Raw genomic sequence first — 24,718 nt, 5'->3', positions numbered from 1 at the left:
ATCTTATAACAAATCTGTAGTCTTTTTGTCGATAAAATTTGCAGCAAACGCTTTGCAGAATTTGTTCTCAACAGATTTAGCTGACTAGATAGAGATAGATTGCTTGTAGACCCAGTCAGATATATGCATTACCTGGAAGCGATATTCTGAAAATTAGTTCCGTCTATACAGCCACTCACTTCGTTGCTATTCAAAGCCATTCACTTCATCATCCGAGAATATTTATTGATCCTTTAGCAATGATAAGAATAGGCACGAACACGAAATATAAACCTAAGACGAATTTAATTATAATTCCTACACTATAATTGTATAATTCAAACATGATTACTACCGGAATTATTCTATACATTGTGAATCATTTATTTTATAATTTCTTTTATTATAAATTTTCTGCCTTATCTTAATATTTTATTTTATTGGATTAAATCTTTATTTTCAATATTTTTATTAAATTATTATCTTTTATTTCATTTTTTAAAGATAAATTAGAATTGAAAACGATTTTTAGCTTAAAAATGTTCAAAATTTGTTATAAAATAAATTTGTTCAAAATTTGTTATAATATTATATTAAAAGTTATTAATGGAAAGCAATTAACAGAATTTTATAAAAATTTGTACCAATAAGAAATTAATCTGTATGATTAATCTATATAATTATTCATTATTTATATAAAAACGATATGTTATACGTAATTTATACAATGAGTTCTTTTCTTAAGTCTTGTGTTCACGATACTAAAAATCGATCCAAGATCTCGAATGGAAAGAGAATTGGCCAATTGCATTTGAATAATTTGGCCAATTAACCAATACGATTGCTCAATTCTCTTTTCATCCAAGATCTCGGATCGATTTTTAATATCATGGACATTTAATGATTATCATATAAAAAATGTGTAATAAAAATTGTTTGGCTCAAAAAAACTTTTGTATATATGCAGAACTTTTGTATATACGCCATTGTATATACGCCATTGTATTGTATATGTGCAGAATGTTTTATTTTAATTTTCCCACGCATTTTTCATATTTCAAAAAATATGAAAAATACGAAAAAACAAAACAATGGACGTTTGAAAAAGCAAAGCTTTTGTATTATAAAAGTACTATTGTATTGTATAAAAGACTTTTGTATATTTGGAGTCAATTTTTTTTTATTGATTTAAGTAGAAATATTTCATTCAGATAAAAGAGCAATTATTTTATCGCTGCTCAATATTAAGATGGACACCACTTTTAGCCGATAATACAATGGCTGCTTCATCAAAAATGAGTGGAATAGGTGTTTGGGGATGAAGTTTAAATTTGAACTTTGATAGAAGACTCACAAGTCCAACCTTCGTTTGAATGTAGCCAAACCTCATACCTAAAAATTAACAATATTGACAATAATAATATGACTAACATATACACTAGTTTTTACATACATAAATACATCTTACAATTAAATATAAATTATGTAAAATTAAATGAAAATCTTATTAATTTAATACATCTATAAGATATTTCTAAAAAAACCTTTATAAGAAATTATATTATGTTTTAAATTCTAATAAATCATTTTAAATCAAATATAAATTTGTCAAAATAAATACAATTTATTATAATTAATAAAATCTTAATAAAATCTTAATAAAATATTTGTATAAATTAACAATTATAAAAATAGTAAAAATAATATTTAATACAGTACTAAAAAAATATTTTTATTAAATAATCGATGTAATTACGGTGAATTTTAATATGTAAATAATAAAAGACACACATTCATGAACTTAAAAAAAAACATTTACTATACCACTAAATAAAATAGAAAAAATTAGAAGAAATTTTTTAATACTAATTACAAAATTGTTGATTGAAAATATAATTTATACCGATGCAGACTCGTGGTCCTTCTCCAAATGGCAAATAAGCATAAGGATGTCTAGATGCTATCTCATCCGTATTAAATCGTTCAGGATCAAATTTCTCCGGATTTGGATATATTGATGGATCTCGATGCAATCCAAATACTGGTATAGTGATCAAAGTCCCTTCTGATACATGAATATTGGTTGTTGGAAGATTTAAATCTTTAGTACAGATACGATTCAAAACAGGCACAGGTGGATATTTTCTCAAAGTCTCTGGTAACACAATTCAACAAAAAATGACTTTTCTTTGAACATCAAAACGAAACTAGTCATTTTTTGTAATATTTTGGACGCTGAATCCGAATCTGATTGTAAAATTGCTCTATTACATCACAATTTTGAGAAATTTGCAGTTAAAGTTGCAAAAAAGTGCTATTTTCATTTTGCTATATTATAAATATAAAATGCTGGAGAAGTGTTCTTGCAATCAAAATGAAATGTGTTGTTAGGATTTTCAACTTTCAAAAGAGATGACATTTTTTGTGTTTGTTAACAAGTTATTTATTGTTAAACATGGAGTCTATGCAAAAATTCTGTAAATTAGATCATTGACGATTTACCAAACAGCTCCCAATTTTGTTTATCTACATCTAAATATTTTTTACATCGCTAAATACAAATCCGATGTCCATTGACAAATTCAAAATAAGATGTTAAAATTTAACAACGTATGGATTATATTCCACAATTTTAAATTTTGACATCCGCCATATTGAATCCGTCACATTTCGTATTTATAATATGACAAGGTTTATGTAAATAGCACTTTTTTGCAACTTTAATTGCAAATTTCTTAAAATTGTAACGTAATAGAGCAATTTGATAATCACATTCGGATTCAGCGTTCAAAATATGGAAAATTACTAATCTCATTTTGATGCTTTCTTTGTTAAACTGTATAATAAGTGAACGAGTATGAAAGTATTCATTTTCTAAAATGTATTTATTATTTTAATTATCACATTTATTTAAACACACGCACACACATATAAATACATAAATATTTTTATAATGAAAACTTGATATTTATTAAAAAAATTTGTCTTTGTATAAATAAAAAATATATGTCGTAATTACCGTTTATTACTTTATGAAGATACGTCATTTCAATTATAGCATTATAAGTTAATTCGCCATGCTTTTTCAATGTTTCGTCAATTTCCTTACGGACTTTATCTTGTATATCTTGATGTTGAGCTAACTCATATAGGCAATATGTTGCTGTCGTCGCAGAAGTTTCAAAACCAGCCAAAAAGAAGACATAAGCTTGTGCAGCTGCTTCCAACATGGTAAGTTTATTGACATTAGCTGTGTACAAATAAAATATTATAATTTTTTATTTCTTGTGCAGAAACATTTTTAAAAGACTGATAGTATATAATTATATATTTATATATTTATATAATTTATGTCATCAGTTCAATAAATTTTACATTACTGCATGTGTTTATATATAACTGATATTCGTATTCATTGCCATTTTTAAAGATATAATAGTTTTCGAAGTTGTTTATAGAAAAAAAATAAGTAAACGATAAAAAAATGTCGTTAATGTTAACGGTACAAAGAATATATTTACATGATATGTTGGTAATATCTTTTTCTTCATCATCAGGTTCAACATAGCCCTTCTCCATGAGCTGTATTAGCAGATTCATAAAATCATGTCTGACGACATTATGAATTCGTCTGTATTCCACATTATCACGGAACATTTTTGTAAAAAAGTTGGTAATGCCCTTATCCGTAAATGGAATGGAAAAAAAATCCATTATTTGAGGTGCAAATAATAACAAAGCGTTCCAGAAGGGTTTCTCTTCAAAGATTTTTTTTCCCCAGTAACGAAATTCGTTATCCGGCTGTTCTAGACAGTTGGATTTGATTCCAAATGCCGTTGACATAATTATATCCGTTGAATACCTAATTTTTAACATTTGTCAAATTAATTCTTAATTAATTCTAAAAGATTCTATTAAAATAAATATTATAAATTAATTAAAAAATATTATTTTGATATGTATTTTTAACTTTTGAATATGTATCTAAACTTTTCATTTTTGATTGCTAATTCATCGAAAATTATAAATGTTGATCAACATTTTTGTTTAGCTAAAATTGATTATAAGTCGCTCAAATATTTTATATTAACAAACAGCTATTTATCTTTCTTCAACAACGCATTTTTACATTGCTTTAGACTAACATTTTTTCAAATTGTGTTGTATTTTTCATACTTTGTTGTTTAAAATTTCATTTTATTTAAAAAATTTTACCTTGCAAATATTTCTTTTATCTCGATACAATCTTTAACCTGAGCTTTACTCTCCAAACTTTTTGTAAACTCTTCGCCGCACTCTTTTAGAATCATAAAAATTTGCTTTATTTTTCCCGAAGTGAAGGTAGGTGTTAACTTGACGCGCAAATTCCGCCACTTTTTTCCAGACAGTAAAAATAAGTGACCGGATAATGGATCAATCTTCTCGTTACAGAACATTCCGCGATCATGGAAACTCCCAAATTCTTTTGTTAATACTATTCGAATAAGATCGAGATCGGCAATCACAAGATTTGGTTTAAAAAATGTATACATCCCAAAAGCGCGATGATTTTTATATTTCAAATAAGCATCACGAAAAAGTTCACCTGTTAACAAATCTTTCATTAAATTCTATTTTTTTAAAGCAAAAAATTCAATAATATATTGAAAAAAACGTGGCAGATTTAATAAGAGATAAGTATACACAGATTTTTTTTCGTTATATAAATGAATGAATTCATTTATATTTCATGATGATTCGCCACATTTTCTGATTTCATAAAAACAGAAAATGAAAATTATATATTTTAAAATATTAAGTTAATATGAGTATTTGTGTAGAATCATGTCACGAAAATAAAATACCAACAAAATTCCAATTTTAAGAATATATTATTTTTTATTTTTTATAAATAGATATTTTGAATATTTGAAATGTTTGTTCAATTATTTCTTAAAATTAATTACTATTATTTTTGATGATTTTTCTTCATGTCACAATTTCCTCACATACTGTTACAATAATAAGAGAAAGAAAGAAATTATATACTGTGAGTAAACTCTTTTACAATCACAATCATATAAAGATACTTGCCTATTGACAATTTTCCAGTCATATAAGTTGTTAAATTACCAGCTGGTACAGTAGGCTCAACATAAAAGACACCCTTCTTGCGCCAAAAATTAAACAACACATACTTGTAATAAATATACACAATGCTTAGGATAATGATAAAAACTCCGATTAGTTCCGTAAGCAACATTGCAGATTAATATTTTTAATCTGAAAAATAATGATAAATACTTTTCTCATAAAATTTTACCGTTAAAAAACAAAAAACAAAATTTACAATTTCATCTAAATCTTAATATTTTCTTCTATATTTTTAATATTTATACCATTCATTTTCAAGGTTCATTTGCGATTATTATTAATAATAATTGCAAGTTAATTATAATAATATTAATTAATATATAATAATATTATTGAAATGACGCACATAAGCACTACGCGCACTCATGCACATTCACAGAATGAATTCGTAGGATTCTTTTTAGATAATAATATTTTTTATTTCTAATGATATATGTTAAATAATTCAATATAAATTTATATTGTAAATTTTATCTATAATTAGCACTACCTACATAATAAAAAAAAACGTAAATAATTTCTTTTCACTGTACGTATCAAAATCGAAATACTATATCACTGTAAAGCATGCAAAAGATATACATATATTCAGCAACAATTTTTAAATACTACAGAAGATCTCACGGTTGTAAATATACTTATATATGAAGAAAACTTGTTTATGATGTAACGATTCACTTTAATCACAACATGTCCAAAGTAATGTTTAAGTTGCCGTTGTATGTGGCAGATTTAATGAGAGATAAGTACACAGATTTTTTTTGTTATGTAAATGAATGAATTCATTTACATTTCATGATTCGCCACATTTTCTGTTTTGTTATTGCGAGTTTTAATTGAGGATTGTACAACATTTAATCACATGTAAATTAATATATAATTATGCTGCTTATATGATATTTTTCATCATGTCAATTTTATTCCACACTTGTTATTTTACATTCATGCATTTATTAATATCATAATATACAAAGTCTAATATGAAATGGTACAGTGTTTATGTGCAAAAAAGTAGATTAAACTGAACAAAAACGTCCTCTACAATTTTGCAATTTTTGCAATCAATAATAAATTATTTATTAATTGTCAAATAGACGCGTATCCGTCCGGTCCATTGAATGCAAATGCAAATATACAAAATATTTAAAAACGTCTATAAATAATAAAGTATTTACTTACAATGTATACCTCCAAATATTTCGTCAGATTACTTCTAGCAATCGATATATATATATATATATATATGGGACAATATGGGACAGTATATATATCTATATTGTCCCATATTGTCCCATTTTATTTCAAACGGTCAAATATCTGAAAATCACAGGATTGTAGAAAAAATGTTTTTTGTATAAAAATTGCAAAGTTTTCAGGCTCATATGATTATGATATTAAGTCATTCGCAAATAAGGGCCATTGATATTTTTTTATAAACGCGATTTTTTTAAATAGAATCATATATTTTTTATTACATAATATGATTTCTCTTGTTACTCTAAATATAATGGTACAAATGTCAAAAAGTCGATAACTTAAGAAACAATTCCACGCGTGCCTGGCGAACGCGTATCTCATTGAACAGTCTTATCTCATCGCGTACTTGCAATTTAATTATTTTCATAAATTAATAACTCGTTAACTATTGTGAAAATCGCAAAATAGTACGGGACTTTTCGATTCAATTTGATCTACATACGACCACTTGGCCGTTTTTCTTTTTCAGAACATTCTATATATATATATATATATATATATATATATATATATATATATATATATATATATATACACTTGTATTATACACAGAGTATTCGATAATAACCGTATTACTTCTCGTGGGCAAGTAAAATGAGTCATATTGAATAGAAAAGTTTTATACCATTTTATGATTTTCGCAATAATTAAAAAATTATTAATTTATATATATTCGCGAATGAGCGAACTTTCATATAAAAGAATAGCCCATCGTTAGGCTGACTTCTCATGCTGACGCTCGACGCTCATTTTTAGCGTCAAACTAGATCACGTGATCAAAATTAAACAGAATAGTGAAATCTGAATTGTCAGTTTCGTTTTTTTGTCGTTTTTTTGTCGTTTTAATCGAAAGTAGATTGTCAGACATTGACGTTTTGGCAAGACCTCATTACTAACAAGGGGCTTCTTAAGAGGGAGAATCGGACTCCGCTCTCTTTTTATTTCGGAGAAATTTGTGAGTGAAAAAACTTTGCTCATTTTAGACCAATCACATTCACTTGTACCAATTATATATTCTCTTTTGTATATAATAATAAAAATATTAAAAATTAAGTAGTTTGGATCCTCAAACCTTTTGCAGAAAAACTTTTGCAGTCTTTCATGTCTTATATGTCATGTGTTCGTTTGATAGCTCATCATCGAATTATCGAAATTAAGAAACATGTCACTAGCATCTCATAAAAGTATAGAAGAACTTGGGACATAATGAAACCGAGGTATAATCGATAACTTTTTTTAGAGGTGCTACCATGTAATTGATAAAAAATGAGCTAATCACAATCAAGTATTCTCCCCACATTTGTCTGTGATTGGCCCATTTTTACGACCCACGATCACGACACCGACACACGACGCATTATAGAACAAGCCTTAGGGTGCCGTTCCATGGACATGAAAAACGGAATCGGAACGGAATCGGAAATGGTAGAGGACAGCCAATCAACATCATTCCAAAATTTGCATAGTTTTCCGTTTCGATTTTAAGCATTCTGGTTTCCCATGGAGCAAAAATATGTAATTTTTCAAGAAACGGAATCTATTCTAACCTTATTTTTTCAGTTTGATAATTTTTCATCACTGGTTGTGACTTAGTTTGTTTTGGCCCAAGAGATCTACGATACCGATATACGACGTGTTGTAGAACAGGCTAAAGCAGCGTCTACAATGAGATTTTAAGGCATAAGACTTAAAATATTGGCCAACCACACTCAATTATTTTTTTATAAATCGATTATGAGGCTTGTCTACAATATATCGCATATCGGTGTTGCAAGCTGCAAGCCCAAGAATTGATAAACAAATATAGGGAGAATACTTGATTGTGATTGGCCCATTCTTACAGTTCACGACCACGACACAACACATTGTAGAACAAACCTAAGTCTGTGGAATTTTAAAAAAATATTAGTTCCCCATCGTATCGTAAGAGGCGGTAGTAATGCTATTAACTGCTTTTATCCATACACTTTTCCCTGGTGACTTTCGACTCACTTTTATAACCCGAGACTGATAGTATACCCAGCAGTACCTAGGATACCCAGGTTGCCCTGCGGCGCTGTTTCGGGTTCGTCTTCGTTCTACCGCCATCATCACGAAAAGTAACAGTGAGAGAAAGAGGTTGATTTACGTCAGTGTCTCTTGCGTTGTAGTTACGTTTCATCGCAAACCGCACAAATGAAGATGGTGGATAAGATTGAAATGAGTCTGGATGATATTATCAAACAGACCAAAGGATCTAGGGCGCGTGGCGGCGGCGGTGGCGGCGGCAGTAGTGGTGGTAGACGCGGTAGAGGCGCCGGCAGTTCACCCCGTCGAGGAGCACGTAGGACGCAAAGAGCTGGCGGTGGCGTCATGCGAGGACGCAGTCGTGGTGGTATCGCACGTAGTTCTCTACCATACACGAGGGTAAGAAAACTCCTCATCGAGCTTTCGATCATTGAATATTTTATTATCATTATATACTTGTTTTATTGAGTATGTGTGCGTTGCGCGCATGCACACACATCCGCGTGCTACTTCATCAGAATCAAATGTGTATATTTATATATGTGTATGTGTATGTGTATGTTGAACAACACACACACACACACACACACACACATACGCACGCACTATGAACGCTAAAGTGTTTGTCTGTATGTAACTAACATTTCAAACATAGCATAGACGGTTGACCTTAAGATAAAATTAAATTTGTCTTTTTTTTATTTTCTATAAGTTGTTTTTGTTTTTTATACTCTTTAGTCATATTGTAATTTTCCTATTGTAATTTTCTCTGTTTACATACTTTATTAATTGTTAATAAAGAAAATGCATATCATTGCAATTAGATGAGATATAGTTTATACTTGAGTTTATATTAAGAGACATTTATTGACAACTTATAACATAATGAAAAAAAAAACTTTTTGATAGCAAAACATATTATTAATTGAAGAATATTAACAAAAAGAAACAAGATTGTTAATAGATAAAAAATATTATTTTGTTCAACGATTCTTAACTCAAACTTTATTGTATAGGGCGATGTAAATAGTGCTTGGAAACATGACATGTTTGATGGTGTAAAAAAGGTTGGTCGTAGTGCAATAGGCAATGCAGGAACAACCAAACTTTTGGTGTCAAATCTTGATTTTGGTGTATCAGATTCAGACATACAGGTAAAATACTACATATATATTAAAATATGATATATGATTAATAAATAATTTTTGTTCAATGTCTAAAAAATATTGTAGAATTGTGTGAAAACTATTATAGAATTTTTTTTTAAGTATCCATAAAAATTTGATATTTAAATAATAATATTTAATAATAACTAAAGAATTTTTAATTAACTAAAGAATTGCTTTATCTTGACTACATCAAAATCATGAAATCAGACTGTTATAAATAAAACAAAACATTTAATTTATGACAAATGATCAAATTGTATTAAATATGAAAATATATGATTGGTGTATAAACACAAATTTTCATAAAAAGAAATAAAATTACATTTCATAGATTACATGACTCTTAATGTATTAACTTTCATATAAATACAGATTTAGTCTTAATGTACTTTTCTATACAGAAAAATTGTATATTTCAAAAAACTAAATTGAATTGCTATCTTTTAGGAATTATTCAGTGAATTTGGACCTTTAAAATCAGCAGCGGTACATTATGATAGATCAGGTCGATCTTTAGGTTCTGCTGATGTTATATTTGAAAGACGGGCAGATGCTATCAAAGCAATGAAGCAATATCATGGAGTACCGTTAGATGGTATGTATCTAAATTTATACAGTTATATTTGTAAATGTACTTTTTTGATTATGGAATTTTGTTTATATTTAAATATCAATATTATCTATTAATCCAGTTATCGCAGAATTTCTATCATATGCTGTTGTAAATTATATAATATAGATTTATAAATATTTTGTATTTGTATTGTTCTTTCAATATACAATGTATATGTAAATATGTATGTGAATAGGTCGTGAAATGAATATACAAGTAGCTACTTCTGAACTACCAGTCACTTCTGTTCGCGGCCCGAGACTTAGCGGTGTTAATTATACACAAAGACCTCAAACACGTTTTAGAGGAAATCGTGGCACAGGATCTATTAGAGGTAATCAATACAAATCAATGCTTATTGATAATTATATAATTAATTTTATTATATTTATTTATTATATTTATTATTATATTTATTTATTATATAATTAATTTATGCAACAACAAAGTCAAATCCTGCATAGTTATTATATTTTGTTTCACAAGTTGTGATTGTTATATTATTAAATGTATTTTGATGATTTTTTGTTAGTTCTGATATATAATTATAATTTTGTGGGATTGAAGGTCGTGGAAGTGGTCGACGTGGAGGTAGAGGAGGTACTCGACAAGCGACAAAAACACCTACGGCCGAAGAATTGGATGCAGAACTGGAAGCTTATGTGAAAGAAATCAAGTAACAAAACTACTATATTCAGATTTTGTTCAATCTGACTTAACACAATACATGTTCTTTCTTTCATGAACATATACAGTTATAAATACAATCCTATAAAGATCTAGTAAGGTGTTAAAAAAATATGATTAATTATTAGTTTTTATTTTTGACGATTCTTTCGAAAATTGGCACAAAACAAATTTTGCAAAATATTTGCGAACATCATTCGTAAAAGTTTATAAATTTTTTTATGATGTAGTTATAAAAAAAAAGAACATACCTATGATTGTAAAGACTGTATGAATTTGTATGTACTACCGTGCGTGTGTGCTCATCAGATGAAAAATATAATGAGATACATCTCGAAAAGTTGTTGTTTATCAAAGTACGGAATGTGCTTCTAAGCCCTCACAATCTGATTATTCCAAACATTATGGCAAATATTAAAAATTTAATTACAGTATCCATTTTTAGGATAATTTATTGTAAGATTTTAGAGCATAAAAATGATAATACGTAATATTTTTATAACTTGTATGTCCGGTCGTTTTTTTAGCACGAATAAGCATTATATTACTATGCACAGTGCATAGCTAATAGTGGATTAAGGCTGTGACGTACTGTTAACTAGTCAAATATTGATATACTTTAATGGACACAGTATTGGATATGTAAGAAAATGTATACATTTTTTATTATGCAGCGTACAAATTGCAATCAAGTGGCGCAAGATCTACGAAAAACTGATAAATTCTCGAAATAAAAAATTATTCTTGAAAAAAAAAAGCTTTTATTATCCACCGAAAAAAAGAATTTCCAATAATAAATATGAATTCTAAAATCATATTGCCATCCACTTTTATTTATTCCATCCTTTTTTTCTTTTAGGAAAATATGTAAAGGCTTTAATCTAAATATACTTAATGAGATATTTACAACTTAACTGAAATATAACTGTTGGATGAATTGTAACATTTGTCAAATAAAATTGACAAAAAATACTTTGGACATAGAAGACATTTTCTTTATTTTACTTAAGTAATCACGTATCATTCTGTACATATGTAAAAATATTTACTAATAGATATAATAGAGTAAGTTTCTAATTTAATCTAATTTAGTGATTGTACAGATCACTACAAAATTGTACTAATCTTCCACATCACAAGATAGGAGATGAACTTTTTCGTTTCTATTATTCTTATTTTTTGCGCACTAGACATATTAAATTCCCTATATCTTAATAATAAGATCAGTCGAGTTTAGATAATAAAATTTTACTATGCAATAATTGTTTACAATACGAGAGGCAACATTGTCATATCAGTATTTTAAATTACAAAAAATGGATAAATAATATTGATCTTTTTTATAATCTCTTTAGTGTCCTTTTTTTATCTTTTAATATTTTTTTCTTTTCTGCCGTTAATTTCTTGTCACCTGCATGCTTTTTCGGAAGAGGTCCCCCTGCTTCCAAAGAGGCACAACTTTCCAAACCAGCCTTGCTACCTTTTCCACCTCCCTATAGAAATGAACCAATCATTCATAAAGATAATGTGAAACTGCTGAAACTGCAAAAAATTTCAATTATCAAATTGAGACATAACCTGTGCGTGTATTTCCGTCATCATTTTTGCTCGTTCTGAATATTCATCATGACTTTCTAAGAGTAATTTGCCAGCTTCCTCATTCAAAGCAGATTCTGGATTCGGCACTATTAGTAGACACTTTACCGTCTATAAATACAAAAAAAAATATGTAGTGTGTGATATAATATGTGTGTGTGTGTGTGTGTGTGTGTGTGTGTGTGTGTGTGTGTGTGTGTGTGTGTGTGTGTGTGGAGGGGTATGTATATATACGTTTTCTTAGTGATAACTTACCAATAATATATGTTGTATCCCAAGATCTGGTTTCCAATCCTTTTTTAAAGTATTGACACATATTTCTCCACTTTTCGCTACGTTAGGATGGAAAATCTTTGTAAGGAAATAAGCCTTTGGCGGTCCTTGCGGAAAGTCTTTTCCAAGAACTAATTTTACTCTAAAGAAACCACCGGCATATGGAGTTCCCGCTATTAGAAAGAAACATTCAGATAGCAATATTACATTACTTTAATAATCAGAAATGATCAAGACAATCATGAGTTTATATGATCAAGACAATCATGACATTGTAAGTATCGAGCTATCGACACCTCGGATGAATAGAGATGAGAGACATTAAGGTTAAGACAACACTCAGGTTAGGTTAGATAATATTAAATGTATAGTCGATAAAAAGATATTAGGAGTTGTCAATCTTTATCGACGAAGACAAAGAGCGAGAAAGGGCGATCTTACCTGGACCTTCGATGATGGCTTGTATGTCTGTGACATCCGCTTCGTTCAAAATGACACGAATACCTTCGGGTGCTTGCGCGACCAATTCCGCCATCTCTTTGGCCACTCGACGGATGATTTGCGGTGATAGATTTTCCACATTCTGCAAAAATATATGATCCAGAATCCACGATCAACATTTCAAACAACAGAATTGGAGCGCATGTTAAAACACACGTAAACAAAAAGGGCGTTGTGCTACATCGCATTGTCACGTCACGTCACGTCACATTATGTCATGTTACATTAGTTTCGTAACATAACAGCGCAATGTAATGTCGCGTAGATTGTGTGATAGTGTTGTATCGCGTTGCGTCGCGTCGCGTCGCGTCGCGTCGCGTTGTATCGCAGCAGCGGTGGCAGCGACAGTGGCAGTAGCGACAGCGACAGCGACAGCGACAGCGACAGCGACAGCGACAGCGACAGCGACAGCGACAGCGACAGCGACAGCGACAGCGACAGCGACAGCGACAGCGACAGCGACAGCGACAGCGACAGCGACAGCGACAGCGACAGCGACAGCGACAGCGACAGCGACAGCGACAGCGACTGCGGCGGTGGCGGCGGCAGCGGCGACGGCGGCGGGACGCCGCAACGAACAAATGTGGATTTTCGTCCGATGATAGCGGACTGGTAGCGGATACTCACGGAGCTTACGGCGGCAGCCATAATCGCCGGAAACTCGGGACGCGTGGTCTCGGCCAAGCCTCACGCGCGGCTACGCGGCTTTTCCAACTTTCCAACACACAGTGCAGGAAAACGCTTAACGTCACAACATCAGCACAGCATCACCCGCAATAACCAACATTTTGAACTGACAGCCAATCACGTGCTAAATTCAACCATACTCTCGAAGCCAGAAGTCGATTCTTCCTTCTTATCCCCTCTTCTCCTCTCTTCTCTTCTTCCCCCACTATACCTCCGCCGACGATTTGTTCACCGATCTCCGACTTGGTTTGTACGTATTTTTTTTTTTTCAATTCGAAAGCGCATGACTCGACGTCGCCGAGCTGAGTTCAAGCGAACAGATTCTAAATCCTTTTTGATGAAATTGTAGCTCAAGATGATTGCTATACACAGTGTATAAATACGGAACACGGCATACGATACGAACCGCCAACGGAACGAGACTCGTATTCTCGTTGTCATTGAATTTTCGCGTGGCCTCTAGTCACACGTATTCCCCACCGCCACAAAGCAGATTAAAACTCTGCTTTTATCAAAAACCTTCACATAATGACGGATGACGAGACAATTGAGAAGGTAAGTGCCACTCGATTATGTCTCTTGAATTGATTTGAAATCAATCAACTAATATTGAAACTTATCTCTATTAAGTGACGTATGCTTCTATAGCATAGTAAAAATTAATGACAAAATGGCACTGGATTTTCTAATGTGATGTTATCTTAGGAAAAACATATGAAACAATTAAAGCGAAAGATGGAATGCTGGCGAGAGATAATTCTACCTTTGAACTCCATTCTCTTATGGGAACGCAGCTGGCATCCTGGGCTAATTGTTGGACTTGTAACAATGATATTCTGGTAATTGAAATCAACGTTATAAAAATCATTCATAAAAATAATAATTATCTTTAATTGTATGTGTATATGTATATGTATATGTATATGTATATGTATATGTACATGTATTCATGCATAATATATATATATACATATATATATATCATGTATATATCATATATATCATATGTTACATGTACAACATATTCAATGTGTTTCCAATCTGAATATATTTTTTATTATTAAATTCTATGATCAATAAATTCTGTCCAAACTGGAGTTAAATTATAAAAATTTTAAAATATGCACAAATTTCAAATTGTTTTTATAATTTTAATGTGTAATCCTTTCATGTAAATTATTAATAGATAAGTTAAATAAAAAAAATGAATTATCACAATATCACAATATCACATTATCACAATAATTTATCAAAAAAAGATTACTTCTGAATTAATTAAAAAAAAAAATGGTGCAAAAAGGGCTATAAAGATATTTTGATGATTTTGAAATATACCTTGCAGGATACTTGCTGGGAAACAAATATATGTAAAATAATGATCTTTTTTCTGTCGCAGTACTATATGGATTCTAGAACCAGCCCTATTGACAATGATATCTATATGTTTATTGATATTCGCTCTTGTTGATTATCTTGTACCGATTTTGACTTCGGTCTTATGCAATGCACAAAGTTGGACAGGACAAAAGGAGAAAAAGTTGATCGAGGTTTGCCAAAATCTCTCTGCCACTATATTGCAATTACAAGCTACATGGATGTCCATTTCAAAAATTCGGCATGATCGCCCTAATATTGTAAGTGCATTTTTAATAAAAAATTTGTTATTTGTAAAATATGAAAATAAAATTGGATATAAAATATCCAATAAACTAAATAAAATTGTAATTTATCTTATTTCTTATTCGTAGTATTACAGCGCAACGATCCTCTTTCTCATTCTCTTTGCATGGATCGGGAATACGATCAACAATTTGCTTCTGCTTTACATCATAGGTAATTAATTTATATTGAGTTATCTTTCATATTGTATCTGATACTATTGTTTATTTTTTAGTGAATGTGGTCCTCCTCATCCCAGGGTTCAAACACAAAGGACGAGCGCGTTGGGCTATGAAATATGCGTATGATCATCTGATTCGTCGCCATTTATCATAATTTGTTCTGCATGTATCTTATATAGCCCACCGAAACTTCATTCTCTACACTCGCCTGTAATCCATGCTCTCTTAATATAAATCTCCGCATGATATTATATATTGTACAATTTTACATGTATATTTACATAATACGCGTGTATGTATATGTATCGATTCATATGTATCGGTTCTAAGAATGTAGTCAAAGTTCTTCATTTCTAATGATATAAGTCTCATCAATACGATCCGTAGTTCACTAAGAAAAAAAGGAGAGATACATTTTACTAAATATTTAATATTGTCTGTTAGTGTGATTTTAGCATCTTACATAATTGTAATCGTAAGTCTGCCGTATCATTTTGTCATTTTAGAAATTAATAAAACTTTCATCTTTCATTAATCTTAATTTAAATGGTTTTACTTACGAGTTGTATATAGCTATTATTAATTTTTTTCTATAAGTAAAATATGTTAAAATATATTGTACAAGTAAAAGTATTTATATCGTATGTGTTATCGAATAAAATCAATTTTAAAAATGACACTAATGGAAAAGAAGTATAAATAAAGATTGGCTGTGTTCGGCAGAAAAAATAGTAAGATTGTAAGAATCTTTAATATGATTGGTTTATATACTTAAATTTGTGAAAAATTAAGCGCAAGAACCAATCATATCAGAGATATTTACATAGTTGCAAAGCTGCTAAACGGAACCACAGATGCGTCTCATAATATTACTATATGGCTAATGAGCAATTTTCCTATAAGCGGGAGTGAACCCAACTGAAGATGGACGGTTATTGGCTCTATAGAGAAGAGTGGGAGCAGTGTTCAATAATCGTTAATGCGTAAGCGTGATGACAAAATAAACAGATTTTTTTTTTTTTTTAAGAACTAAGTAAGCGATAATTAATAAAAAAAATAAATATGGGAAATGTCTATAATGGTTTCATTTTTTTACTAATAATAATAATGCTAATGCCAATAATGCTGTAACTTTCAAGTCTCATAACTCAAAAAGTGCTTCATAAAAAATAACTTTATTGTAGTGTTTCAAGGTAGGATGTGCCATTTAAAAAAATCGATGTGATTGATTTCTAATATCATGAACATAAGAAATGTTTTCCATTTAAGTGACATAAGTTGATGCAAGTATCATTTTGTCTTTGTTCCTCACTGAATGCCAAGAAAGATAGAGTGACGTTTGTGTCGACCTGTGTCACTAAATAGAAAGCACTCAAGAAGTCCTTATTTTTCAAAAAGCATCTATGAATATGAACGTTACCAAATAGTATTCATAAAAAAGAAATCAATATCAAGTTTAATGAACTTTGTTCGGATTGGTCAAATTCCAATCTAATGTCAGTCTTTAATCTAATCCAGGCATAATGTATGAATATCAGCCTTTAGAGCGCGACTCAAGCTCAAACCGTGCGATGCGAGCCGTAATAGCGAATCGCGGAAGCAGCTGTAATCTGTAGCCTATAGCAGCTGATGTGTAAAGATGGCCGATACCGATATAAATGATACAAACGGATAGGCGAATTTGGCGAATAACGCCGATCATTTAACACGTAGTACATAATGAAGAAGTGAGTTTTATACGTTAAAATCGTGATTCGAGTTTCGATCGAGTTTTCGATGAATACAGGCAAATTTGTCACCATCATCGATTCGGCGATGCCGAGACGGTTGTTTCGTCTGAAAAGAAGAAGCCGGAGGAGCGTTGAAAAAGCGACGAGATGAACATGATAAAAACAAGACGGCAAGACGCGACAATTGCTTTTTCTACGACGATACTACGGCTTCGCCGTAAGATTTTCTCCTTCTCTCTCTCTTTCTTTCAGTATATATCTCAATATCACATACATAATCACGATTCGATACACGATCGTGATAGCTGTGCGCACGCGAGCATTTTTAATTTCTCCCATCTTTTCAAGACAACACCGCAGATATTATAGATGTTCCAGATGTTCCAGATTGCCGATATTGTAGACGTTACGGGTGTTGCAATTAGAGTCTAAAGTCGAGAGTTTAAAGAAGTCGGTTACCTGGACGGTTACCTTTCCAAGGCTTTGACGCTCTTCAACGCTCTTGTCGATACAATGGCTTACGATCCACGTAACGTGAAATATTCGCCAAATACTCATCAGCATACGCGACCTGGCATGACTGGATATACTTATTCTGGCCATTCATCACAACATTTTCAACAAACGGATGAAAACCGGAATGAAAATAATTTGCGTAGCAAGGAACTCTGCCCACAAATCTCGCAACAGTCATCTGGTACTCAGACTGTACAAAAAGTAGATGCAGCGACTATGACGGATCCTCTGCAAATTGATTTTAGACTTACTTCTGAATACTTGGCGCGTTGTTCCAGTACATTAGGATTACCATATGTAACCAAATATGAGGATCGTAATCCTACCACCAATTGTCAAGAAGTAAGACCAAAAATTGAATTTGAAATTGAACCGCAGCATATCAATGGTGAGTTACTTGCTTATTTTATTTTAGATGTTGATATTGAAACAAGTTTTCACTGTTTCATCAATTTATTGCATGTAAAATATTTATGAAAATACTGAAAAATATTTGCTGATAAAAATCTGATATCTCATTATTAATAATTCTATGTAACATGTTCAATTCTTTACTTGTGTAAGGTATATTGGTTTACCATTGCCCCGAGTGTGCATATAGATTTGACGATCGAGAAGCACTTCATGAACATCTAGAAGATCATAAACAGAGACCACATATCTGTGATATTTGTGGGGCAAGCTTGAAACGTAAGGAACACTTGGATCGTCACAAGCAAGGTCATAATAAAGACAGACCTTATCAATGCAATATGTGTTGTAAAGCATTTAAACGTAACGAACACTTGGCACGTCATATGATAACTCACTCAGGTAGCAAAAATCAAATTTGTACGGAATGTGGCAAAGCTTTCTATAGAAAAGATCACCTGAAGAAACATTTGCAAAGTCACAACAGTGGTCGAGGTAAACATTTAAATATTTCGCAAAACAACCCCAACGATCAGCAGCCGAGTGATCAAGGGCTGAGTAGTTTCGCAATGATGATGAGGCAGTCTGGACCTCCGCCATTTTCAATTTTACGAACATAATTTTACAAACAAAATCTTGTAATTATATAACATATTTTTATTTCCGTCTGCGAAGCTGGAGGATATCTTCGCTATTTGTTTCATATATAGATCGTTTAATTGTATAAACTGTAATAAGAATGAGTTTTATCCGATATACTTTGTGAAATGATTCAAAATAATTTGTTATTAATATAAGAATCCATGTTCCTAAAGGAGTATATTTTATTGCTATATATTTTGTTAATAAGAGGGTAAGGCTACGCGATAATATTATCGATTTTGTAATGTTCTTTTTATAATACATTGTGTAGAAAATTGTATATTGAGAATGTACCTGTTGGGATTTTTTGAGATTCATGTTATTGCATTATATGTAATTCTTTAACTTTTAGAAATAATCTTGATATTCAAAAATAGAAATATCTCATGAATTTCACTTGTATAATATAAACAATTACGTTATATCATTGCTAAATATTATGCTAGATTGTTTAAACAAAATCGAATCGGAATTTTATTCCGACTTGGCCTTTATTGCTGTTTATAATGCAAAGCGATATTCTTTGTTCCTTCAGGATTTATATGTACACGCGCGCACAAACACACACACACACACACACACACATATGTACAAATTCACAAACTAGACATTACAAGACAATAGAAATGAAGACAATGAAATATATGAAATCTTAATGATAAGAGAAATCGAAAGGGAAATGAAAGAGAAGAAAAGAAGATAATACTAGTGATCAATGGATAATATTAAGTAGACGTAACACAATAAACAATATACATTATATGAGTTTTCGATTTTTACTTGTCTTGTTTCATTTGTGTTCCAAATAGAAAATCGAGAGATTAGTATCTATGTTTTTCTAATATGCTAATGTCATAAATGAATAAAAATCTGCAATTTTTTACATTTTTTTTGTAAATCATAAAACATTTTCATCATCTACATGGAACAGCGCGATGATCAATAAGAAATATTGATATAGCATTTCCGTAACTATAGCAAAATTATTAACTTTTGTAGAATGGCTATATAGTAAAATGAAAATATCATCTATATATCAATATCTATATGTCTATGGTATACAATTTATTGTTACTTGATGAGAAAAATTGTTTTTCAGATTTTTTTATAGTATCGTAAAAATAATTTTCGAAATCTTGTTTATGTACATAAACAAGATTTCGTTATGTACATAAACATGTAATAATCCCGCTGCTCCACTATCGTAATTAACGTGACGAAAATATATTTGAATATATTCAAATATATCCAAATTTGAATATATCCACTTTGAGAAGTCACAAAATAATCTATTCTTTCATTTTCAACATTAATAATGATACGTCCATTGTGAGTCAGGCTCTACATACATTGCGTTTATATGAAAATTCATAGTATTTTATTGGCATTTTCTTATATCATTAAATTGCACTCTTGTACATTCACGTGTATATTTACACATACATACACATACACATCATGCGCGCACGTGCGTAATATGAGCGTGTATGTGTGCGTAATATCAGCAGGATTTAAAATCTTAAAAATTAAGGAATAGCATCTTATTATTAACGCAAAGATGATAATTAAATTCATAAATAATTATATGAAAACATCTACCTCATTTATATAATACAGTCGTTGAAAATATAAAAACACATATTCAAATTGGTTGACAATTTTATCATCGTTCTCGCGAGAACAAAAAAAAATACAAAGTAATGCGGAATAGGAATAGATAGAGAAGGAGAATATAGATAGAGTCGATTTTTTTCGAATAATGGCAATAAATATATGATACTTTTCTTACAATTTATATACATACATACATATGTAACGAATTGTAAGAAAAGTTATACGTTATGCATTTTTAGACGTATATGTATGTGTTACGCGCGCACGCTATGTATACATCAAATATAATATATAGGGATGTTACACATGTGAAGCATATTTTTTATTATAGATATTGCTAAAATATTTGAAAAATGCGCAAATTTTAGACTTTCATTCTCGTAATCTAAATTTATTCGCATCTAGTGCATATTATCTAGGCGTTTTTAAATATTTAACTTTATTATCCACGCGTTTCTTTATCTTCCCTCTCTTATTTAATTTATTCGTTTCGCCTTTTTAGAATCGATACGTTTCAAGCGTTCTATATAAAAATAAAACATTGACATTATATCAGAGGATTTGTTTAGTTACACACGTTTTTTCTCGTTTAATACATTTGTCTTGCTTTTTGGCATTGTTTTCTTACTGTGCTTAAACAATCTCTATTAATGTTTGATTCATGAATAATATGTAATCAGTACTTTTTGTACCCTGGAAGACTGCGGTATAAATATTAAGCTAAGAAAATGGCAGCATGAAAACAATTGTGGAATGTAAATCGAGCTAAAAAATCGATCAATTTAGATGAAATTTATTACAAAGCCGCTAGTTTGTCGAAAGTCTTCGAAGTTACTTCACCTCTACATGTATGTACATACATATATCGTGCGTGCGTGCGCGCGCGCGCGCGCGCGCGCGTGTGTGTGTGTGTGTGTGTGTGTGTACACGCGCGCGCATACACATACATTTATAGAAAAAAAGACGATAAGTTTTCAAAAATTCAAAAACACACACACACACACACACACACACATATATAACTTTTGAAAACTTTAAGCGTCTCTCTTCTCTCTTTTTTTGCCTATCCATCGATGTCTTCACACATCGCGGAACAAAAACAGCACTTGGAATGAGACGGGAAGGCTCGTAGATGACAAGCAAGACGAAAAAATGTATGGAGATTATATTTAAAATTTGTTTCAAAAATACAAACTGAATCGAGCATACTCGACGTCTGAATGTATTGCATTACGAAGACTCGTTCATACTGGACATCCTAATGTAATATGTACGTCGGAAAGGATCATACCGCTATTGGACAAAAATTCGTACTTCGAGGTCAACCGGTCATTTCACTCAGATGTACGACTTGTACATCTTGTCACGCGTCACGCATCTAATCTATCTGAGAAAAACAAGAATTTGTGAGCGTTTGTACTATGTCAAGGAATTTGTATGTCTTTTCGTCAATCGCCTGTTAACGTATCTATTAAAAACTTTGCATACACATTCATAGCATACACTCATAGCGACGAGGCGTTGATTAGATAAGCCGAAAAGACTAAAACTATATAGTCCGTTGAAGAACCTCCGTTAAACGCATTTAAACGACGCGCCTTGGTTTATGCAAAATCTTTCGTTGAACGAGATGCTCTCACACCGTGCAGTTCACGGTGCTTATAAAAGTGCATTCCGCAAGGAATGACTGTGACGAATACATTTTATAACGGTTTTAATAACGGAAAGCAAATTGATGTATGTTCATACACCTCTTCAACTTTTCTTTTGCACCAACCAATTGATAAAATTACGCTCGCATTTACGATACTCGCGTCTTTTAACGAGACATCGAGTCAATTCTTCATTTTTTGCTCTATATAGCTTAGATACAGATAATTGAAAGTTTTGATACTGCACATAGAAAAATATGATTCTCATTGCCATTTCTGCTCCTGAGAAACTTCGCATTCGAAGAAGTACATCGAAATGGTGTCACGTTCCTTTTTCGATCTTTCCGCTATCCTTCGAGGGTAGTTATGTCTATGACGACTGGTTATTAATATTATTAATTTTCAAAGTTGCCATGATCGATAGATATCATTTAGCGATACATTCGCTGCTTGTAACCAAAATTCGCTAAATAGTTAAAAAAAGGCAGATTGATATGACAACAATATGGAATGTATCTTTGCAAATGAATGCGTACACTTGCGGAACAAAATAAAATGGAACAAAAAGAAGTAATGTCGAAGAATTATCATTTCGAGCAACGATTACAAGAATACTGAATTAACGAAGTTCGCGTAATACGTCGCAAAATAATAATTTATTAAATAATTGTAAAAATAAAGGAAAGAAAAAAAATATATATATACACACACACACGCGCGCGCGCGTGTGTGTGTGTGTGTGTGTGTGATTCGCGTTCAGTGAAATCGTTGCCGAATTGAGAAGTCGTTTACAATTGTCTTTTTTTTTGCGATTTCGCATAAAGCTAATAAGCGCGTCGCAAGAGAATCAGATCTTGTCTTCTCTACATTGCTCCTAATCTTACAATTATTATTATTATTGTTGTTATTATTATTATTACTAATATTATTGTGTTGTTATTAATATTATGATTATTATTATTATTATAAGTTTTATTATCGTCATCGTCATCATCATCATCATCATCATCATCGTCATCATCATCATCATAATCATCATCATCATCATCGTCGTCGTCGTCATCATCATCATCATCGTCATCATCGTCATCACCCATCATCGTCGTGTCTTTTATAAAATCCATATCTTTTAATTGATGACTTCTAATCGAGATAAAATAGAATTAAATCTAATCGAGATTGGTTTAATTGAATCGAAATCAAATGAGCGCGCCTGAAATTTTTATTCAGTATAATTCGAATTATGTTGGATAATATCTTGACAATCGCAGATACAAAAAAGAATATAATGTATAAGATACAAAAACAAAGAAGACGATCGTTCAAACGTCACGGAGGAGAACGACGAGTGTACACGTAATTCCGAAAATGGAGAAGCACAACGCGTCGCTTTTTCGATCTTAAACTGTATTGTGGAAAACTATATGGGTGCGAAAAATCCAGCACAATATAAAGGCACCGGAAAAGTATTTCTCTTTTTTTAGAAACGCATCAACTATCATCTTTCCTTTTTTTACAGGAACATTACTACATCTATATAGCTCGACGATACGATCGATTTTGTAAACCATAAGAATTAATTGTTCGTCTCGTCGAGGATAACAATAGATTTTGTTTAAGCTACCCTTCAAAATAAATCTTCTTGAGCCACTCATTTGTTTGAACAATCGAAAACGTGTGTCGAACTTTGGAAATATCTATTTCTCTCTCTCTCTCTCTCTCTCTCTCTCTCTCTCTCTCTCTTTTTCTCTGTCTCATCCATTCTCCTTTCTCCCCTCTCCCATATAAATCATAAAGCTATCTCATTATTTTTTATCATTATTTGTATATATACCGCTTCTACCACTGTAAAAAACAGATTACTTTCCTCAAGACTTGTATCGATCTGTGCATCGTTTCCATATACATATATATTTTCCTTTCTCCTTGCACATAAGGCGTATGAAAAATCTCGCGCCTTCCCCTTCCCAGTTTTTGTCTTAATCAAAATTCACAATTTAATGGTAGTCTTTTTAATTATTAATCTTTTTTTTAGTAGGTGCAGCATGAATTTTGCGGCATTACTTCCAATTTAACCGTTTAGATTACATATTGTTCTTTGTGTAAAACGCGTTAAAACTTGTTATAATTTTTTTTGGTTTCTAGTTTTTACATCTCGTATTACAAATATCTTTATACGAGAATTTGCGTATACTTTACTAACCTTTCTCCATTATAATGAAAGTGCGCGACATTTGATATATCCCGCGTACAATTATTAGCTTCTCTTTCTCCGTTCCTTTTTTACAGAATAATATATTTTGTATATAAACTCTTACTCGCTAATGTATAATCTAAAACACTCTTTCTGTCTCGATAGTTACAAGTACGTGTGGCAATGAAATATCTTAATAATAATACGAATTGATCT

The 24,718-nt window shown here is 31.1% G+C and overlaps 5 protein-coding genes across 11 annotated transcripts; 3 read left to right on the top strand and 2 right to left on the bottom strand.

Moving 5' to 3' along the window:
- Positions 1-601: 601 nt before the first annotated feature.
- On the bottom strand, positions 602-7,566 carry LOC105428675 (putative cytochrome P450 6a14). Of its 2 annotated transcripts, XM_089076894.1 has the most exons (8): positions 7,442-7,566; positions 6,292-6,429; positions 5,053-5,241; positions 4,195-4,564; positions 3,501-3,841; positions 2,999-3,229; positions 1,883-2,134; positions 602-1,371 (listed from the first exon to the last, which is right to left on the bottom strand). In XM_089076894.1, the coding sequence occupies exons 3-8, from the start codon at positions 5,219-5,221 to the stop codon at positions 1,208-1,210; spliced, it is 1,527 nt and encodes a 508-aa protein (XP_088933020.1). In that variant the 5' UTR covers positions 5,222-5,241; positions 6,292-6,429; positions 7,442-7,566; the 3' UTR covers positions 602-1,207. The 2 variants fall into 2 exon arrangements, with proteins under 2 accessions (XP_088933020.1, XP_011639404.2); XM_011641102.3 differs by lacking the exons at positions 6,292-6,429; positions 7,442-7,566 and adding an exon at positions 5,607-6,158.
- A 725-nt stretch (positions 7,567-8,291) lies between these two features.
- Positions 8,292-11,185, top strand: Ref1 (RNA and export factor binding protein 1). Of its 3 annotated transcripts, XM_089076908.1 has the most exons (6): positions 8,292-8,434; positions 8,520-8,775; positions 9,393-9,530; positions 9,993-10,140; positions 10,355-10,492; positions 10,726-11,185. In XM_089076908.1, exons 2-6 carry the CDS (start codon positions 8,545-8,547, stop codon positions 10,836-10,838), a joined length of 768 nt encoding a protein of 255 aa, XP_088933034.1. In that variant the 5' UTR covers positions 8,292-8,434; positions 8,520-8,544; the 3' UTR covers positions 10,839-11,185. The 3 variants fall into 3 exon arrangements, with proteins under 3 accessions (XP_088933034.1, XP_011639405.1, XP_088933035.1); XM_011641103.3 differs by lacking the exon at positions 8,292-8,434 and having other exon boundaries at positions 8,441-8,775; XM_089076909.1 differs by lacking the exons at positions 8,292-8,434; positions 9,393-9,530 and having other exon boundaries at positions 8,441-8,775.
- Positions 11,186-11,815: 630 nt separating this feature from the next.
- Positions 11,816-13,985, bottom strand: LOC105428679 (ubiquitin-conjugating enzyme E2 S). 2 transcript variants are annotated; one of them, XM_089076910.1, is made up of 5 exons: positions 13,843-13,985; positions 13,156-13,297; positions 12,697-12,887; positions 12,424-12,552; positions 11,816-12,338 (listed from the first exon to the last, which is right to left on the bottom strand). In XM_089076910.1, the coding sequence occupies exons 1-5, from the start codon at positions 13,861-13,863 to the stop codon at positions 12,186-12,188; spliced, it is 636 nt and encodes a 211-aa protein (XP_088933036.1). In that variant the 5' UTR covers positions 13,864-13,985; the 3' UTR covers positions 11,816-12,185. The 2 variants fall into 2 exon arrangements, with proteins under 2 accessions (XP_088933036.1, XP_088933037.1); XM_089076911.1 differs by lacking the exon at positions 13,843-13,985 and adding an exon at positions 13,372-13,601.
- A 331-nt stretch (positions 13,986-14,316) lies between these two features.
- Arl6IP1 (ADP-ribosylation factor-like 6 interacting protein 1) lies at positions 14,317-16,284 on the top strand. The gene is made up of 5 exons (XM_011641104.3): positions 14,317-14,457; positions 14,608-14,741; positions 15,299-15,536; positions 15,651-15,735; positions 15,797-16,284. The coding sequence occupies exons 1-5, from the start codon at positions 14,431-14,433 to the stop codon at positions 15,895-15,897; spliced, it is 585 nt and encodes a 194-aa protein (XP_011639406.2). The 5' UTR covers positions 14,317-14,430; the 3' UTR covers positions 15,898-16,284.
- Positions 16,285-17,306: 1,022 nt separating this feature from the next.
- On the top strand, positions 17,307-19,808 carry LOC105428680 (uncharacterized). 3 transcript variants are annotated; one of them, XM_089076906.1, is made up of 3 exons: positions 17,307-17,690; positions 17,861-18,377; positions 18,554-19,808. In XM_089076906.1, exons 2-3 carry the CDS (start codon positions 17,987-17,989, stop codon positions 19,018-19,020), a joined length of 858 nt encoding a protein of 285 aa, XP_088933032.1. In that variant the 5' UTR covers positions 17,307-17,690; positions 17,861-17,986; the 3' UTR covers positions 19,021-19,808. The 3 variants fall into 3 exon arrangements, with proteins under 3 accessions (XP_088933032.1, XP_088933033.1, XP_011639410.2); XM_089076907.1 differs by having other exon boundaries at positions 17,852-18,377; XM_011641108.3 differs by having other exon boundaries at positions 17,843-18,377.
- The last annotated feature ends 4,910 nt before the right edge of the window (positions 19,809-24,718 follow it).

The sequence above is a fragment of the Pogonomyrmex barbatus genome, unplaced genomic scaffold, assembly GCF_055798465.1.
Source record: "Pogonomyrmex barbatus isolate J1 unplaced genomic scaffold, ASM5579846v1 scaffold2, whole genome shotgun sequence".
Taxonomy (NCBI): Eukaryota; Metazoa; Arthropoda; class Insecta; order Hymenoptera; family Formicidae; genus Pogonomyrmex; species Pogonomyrmex barbatus.
The sequence above is the reverse complement of the archived record's forward strand: the minus strand, read 5'-3'. Positions and strand labels throughout refer to the sequence as shown.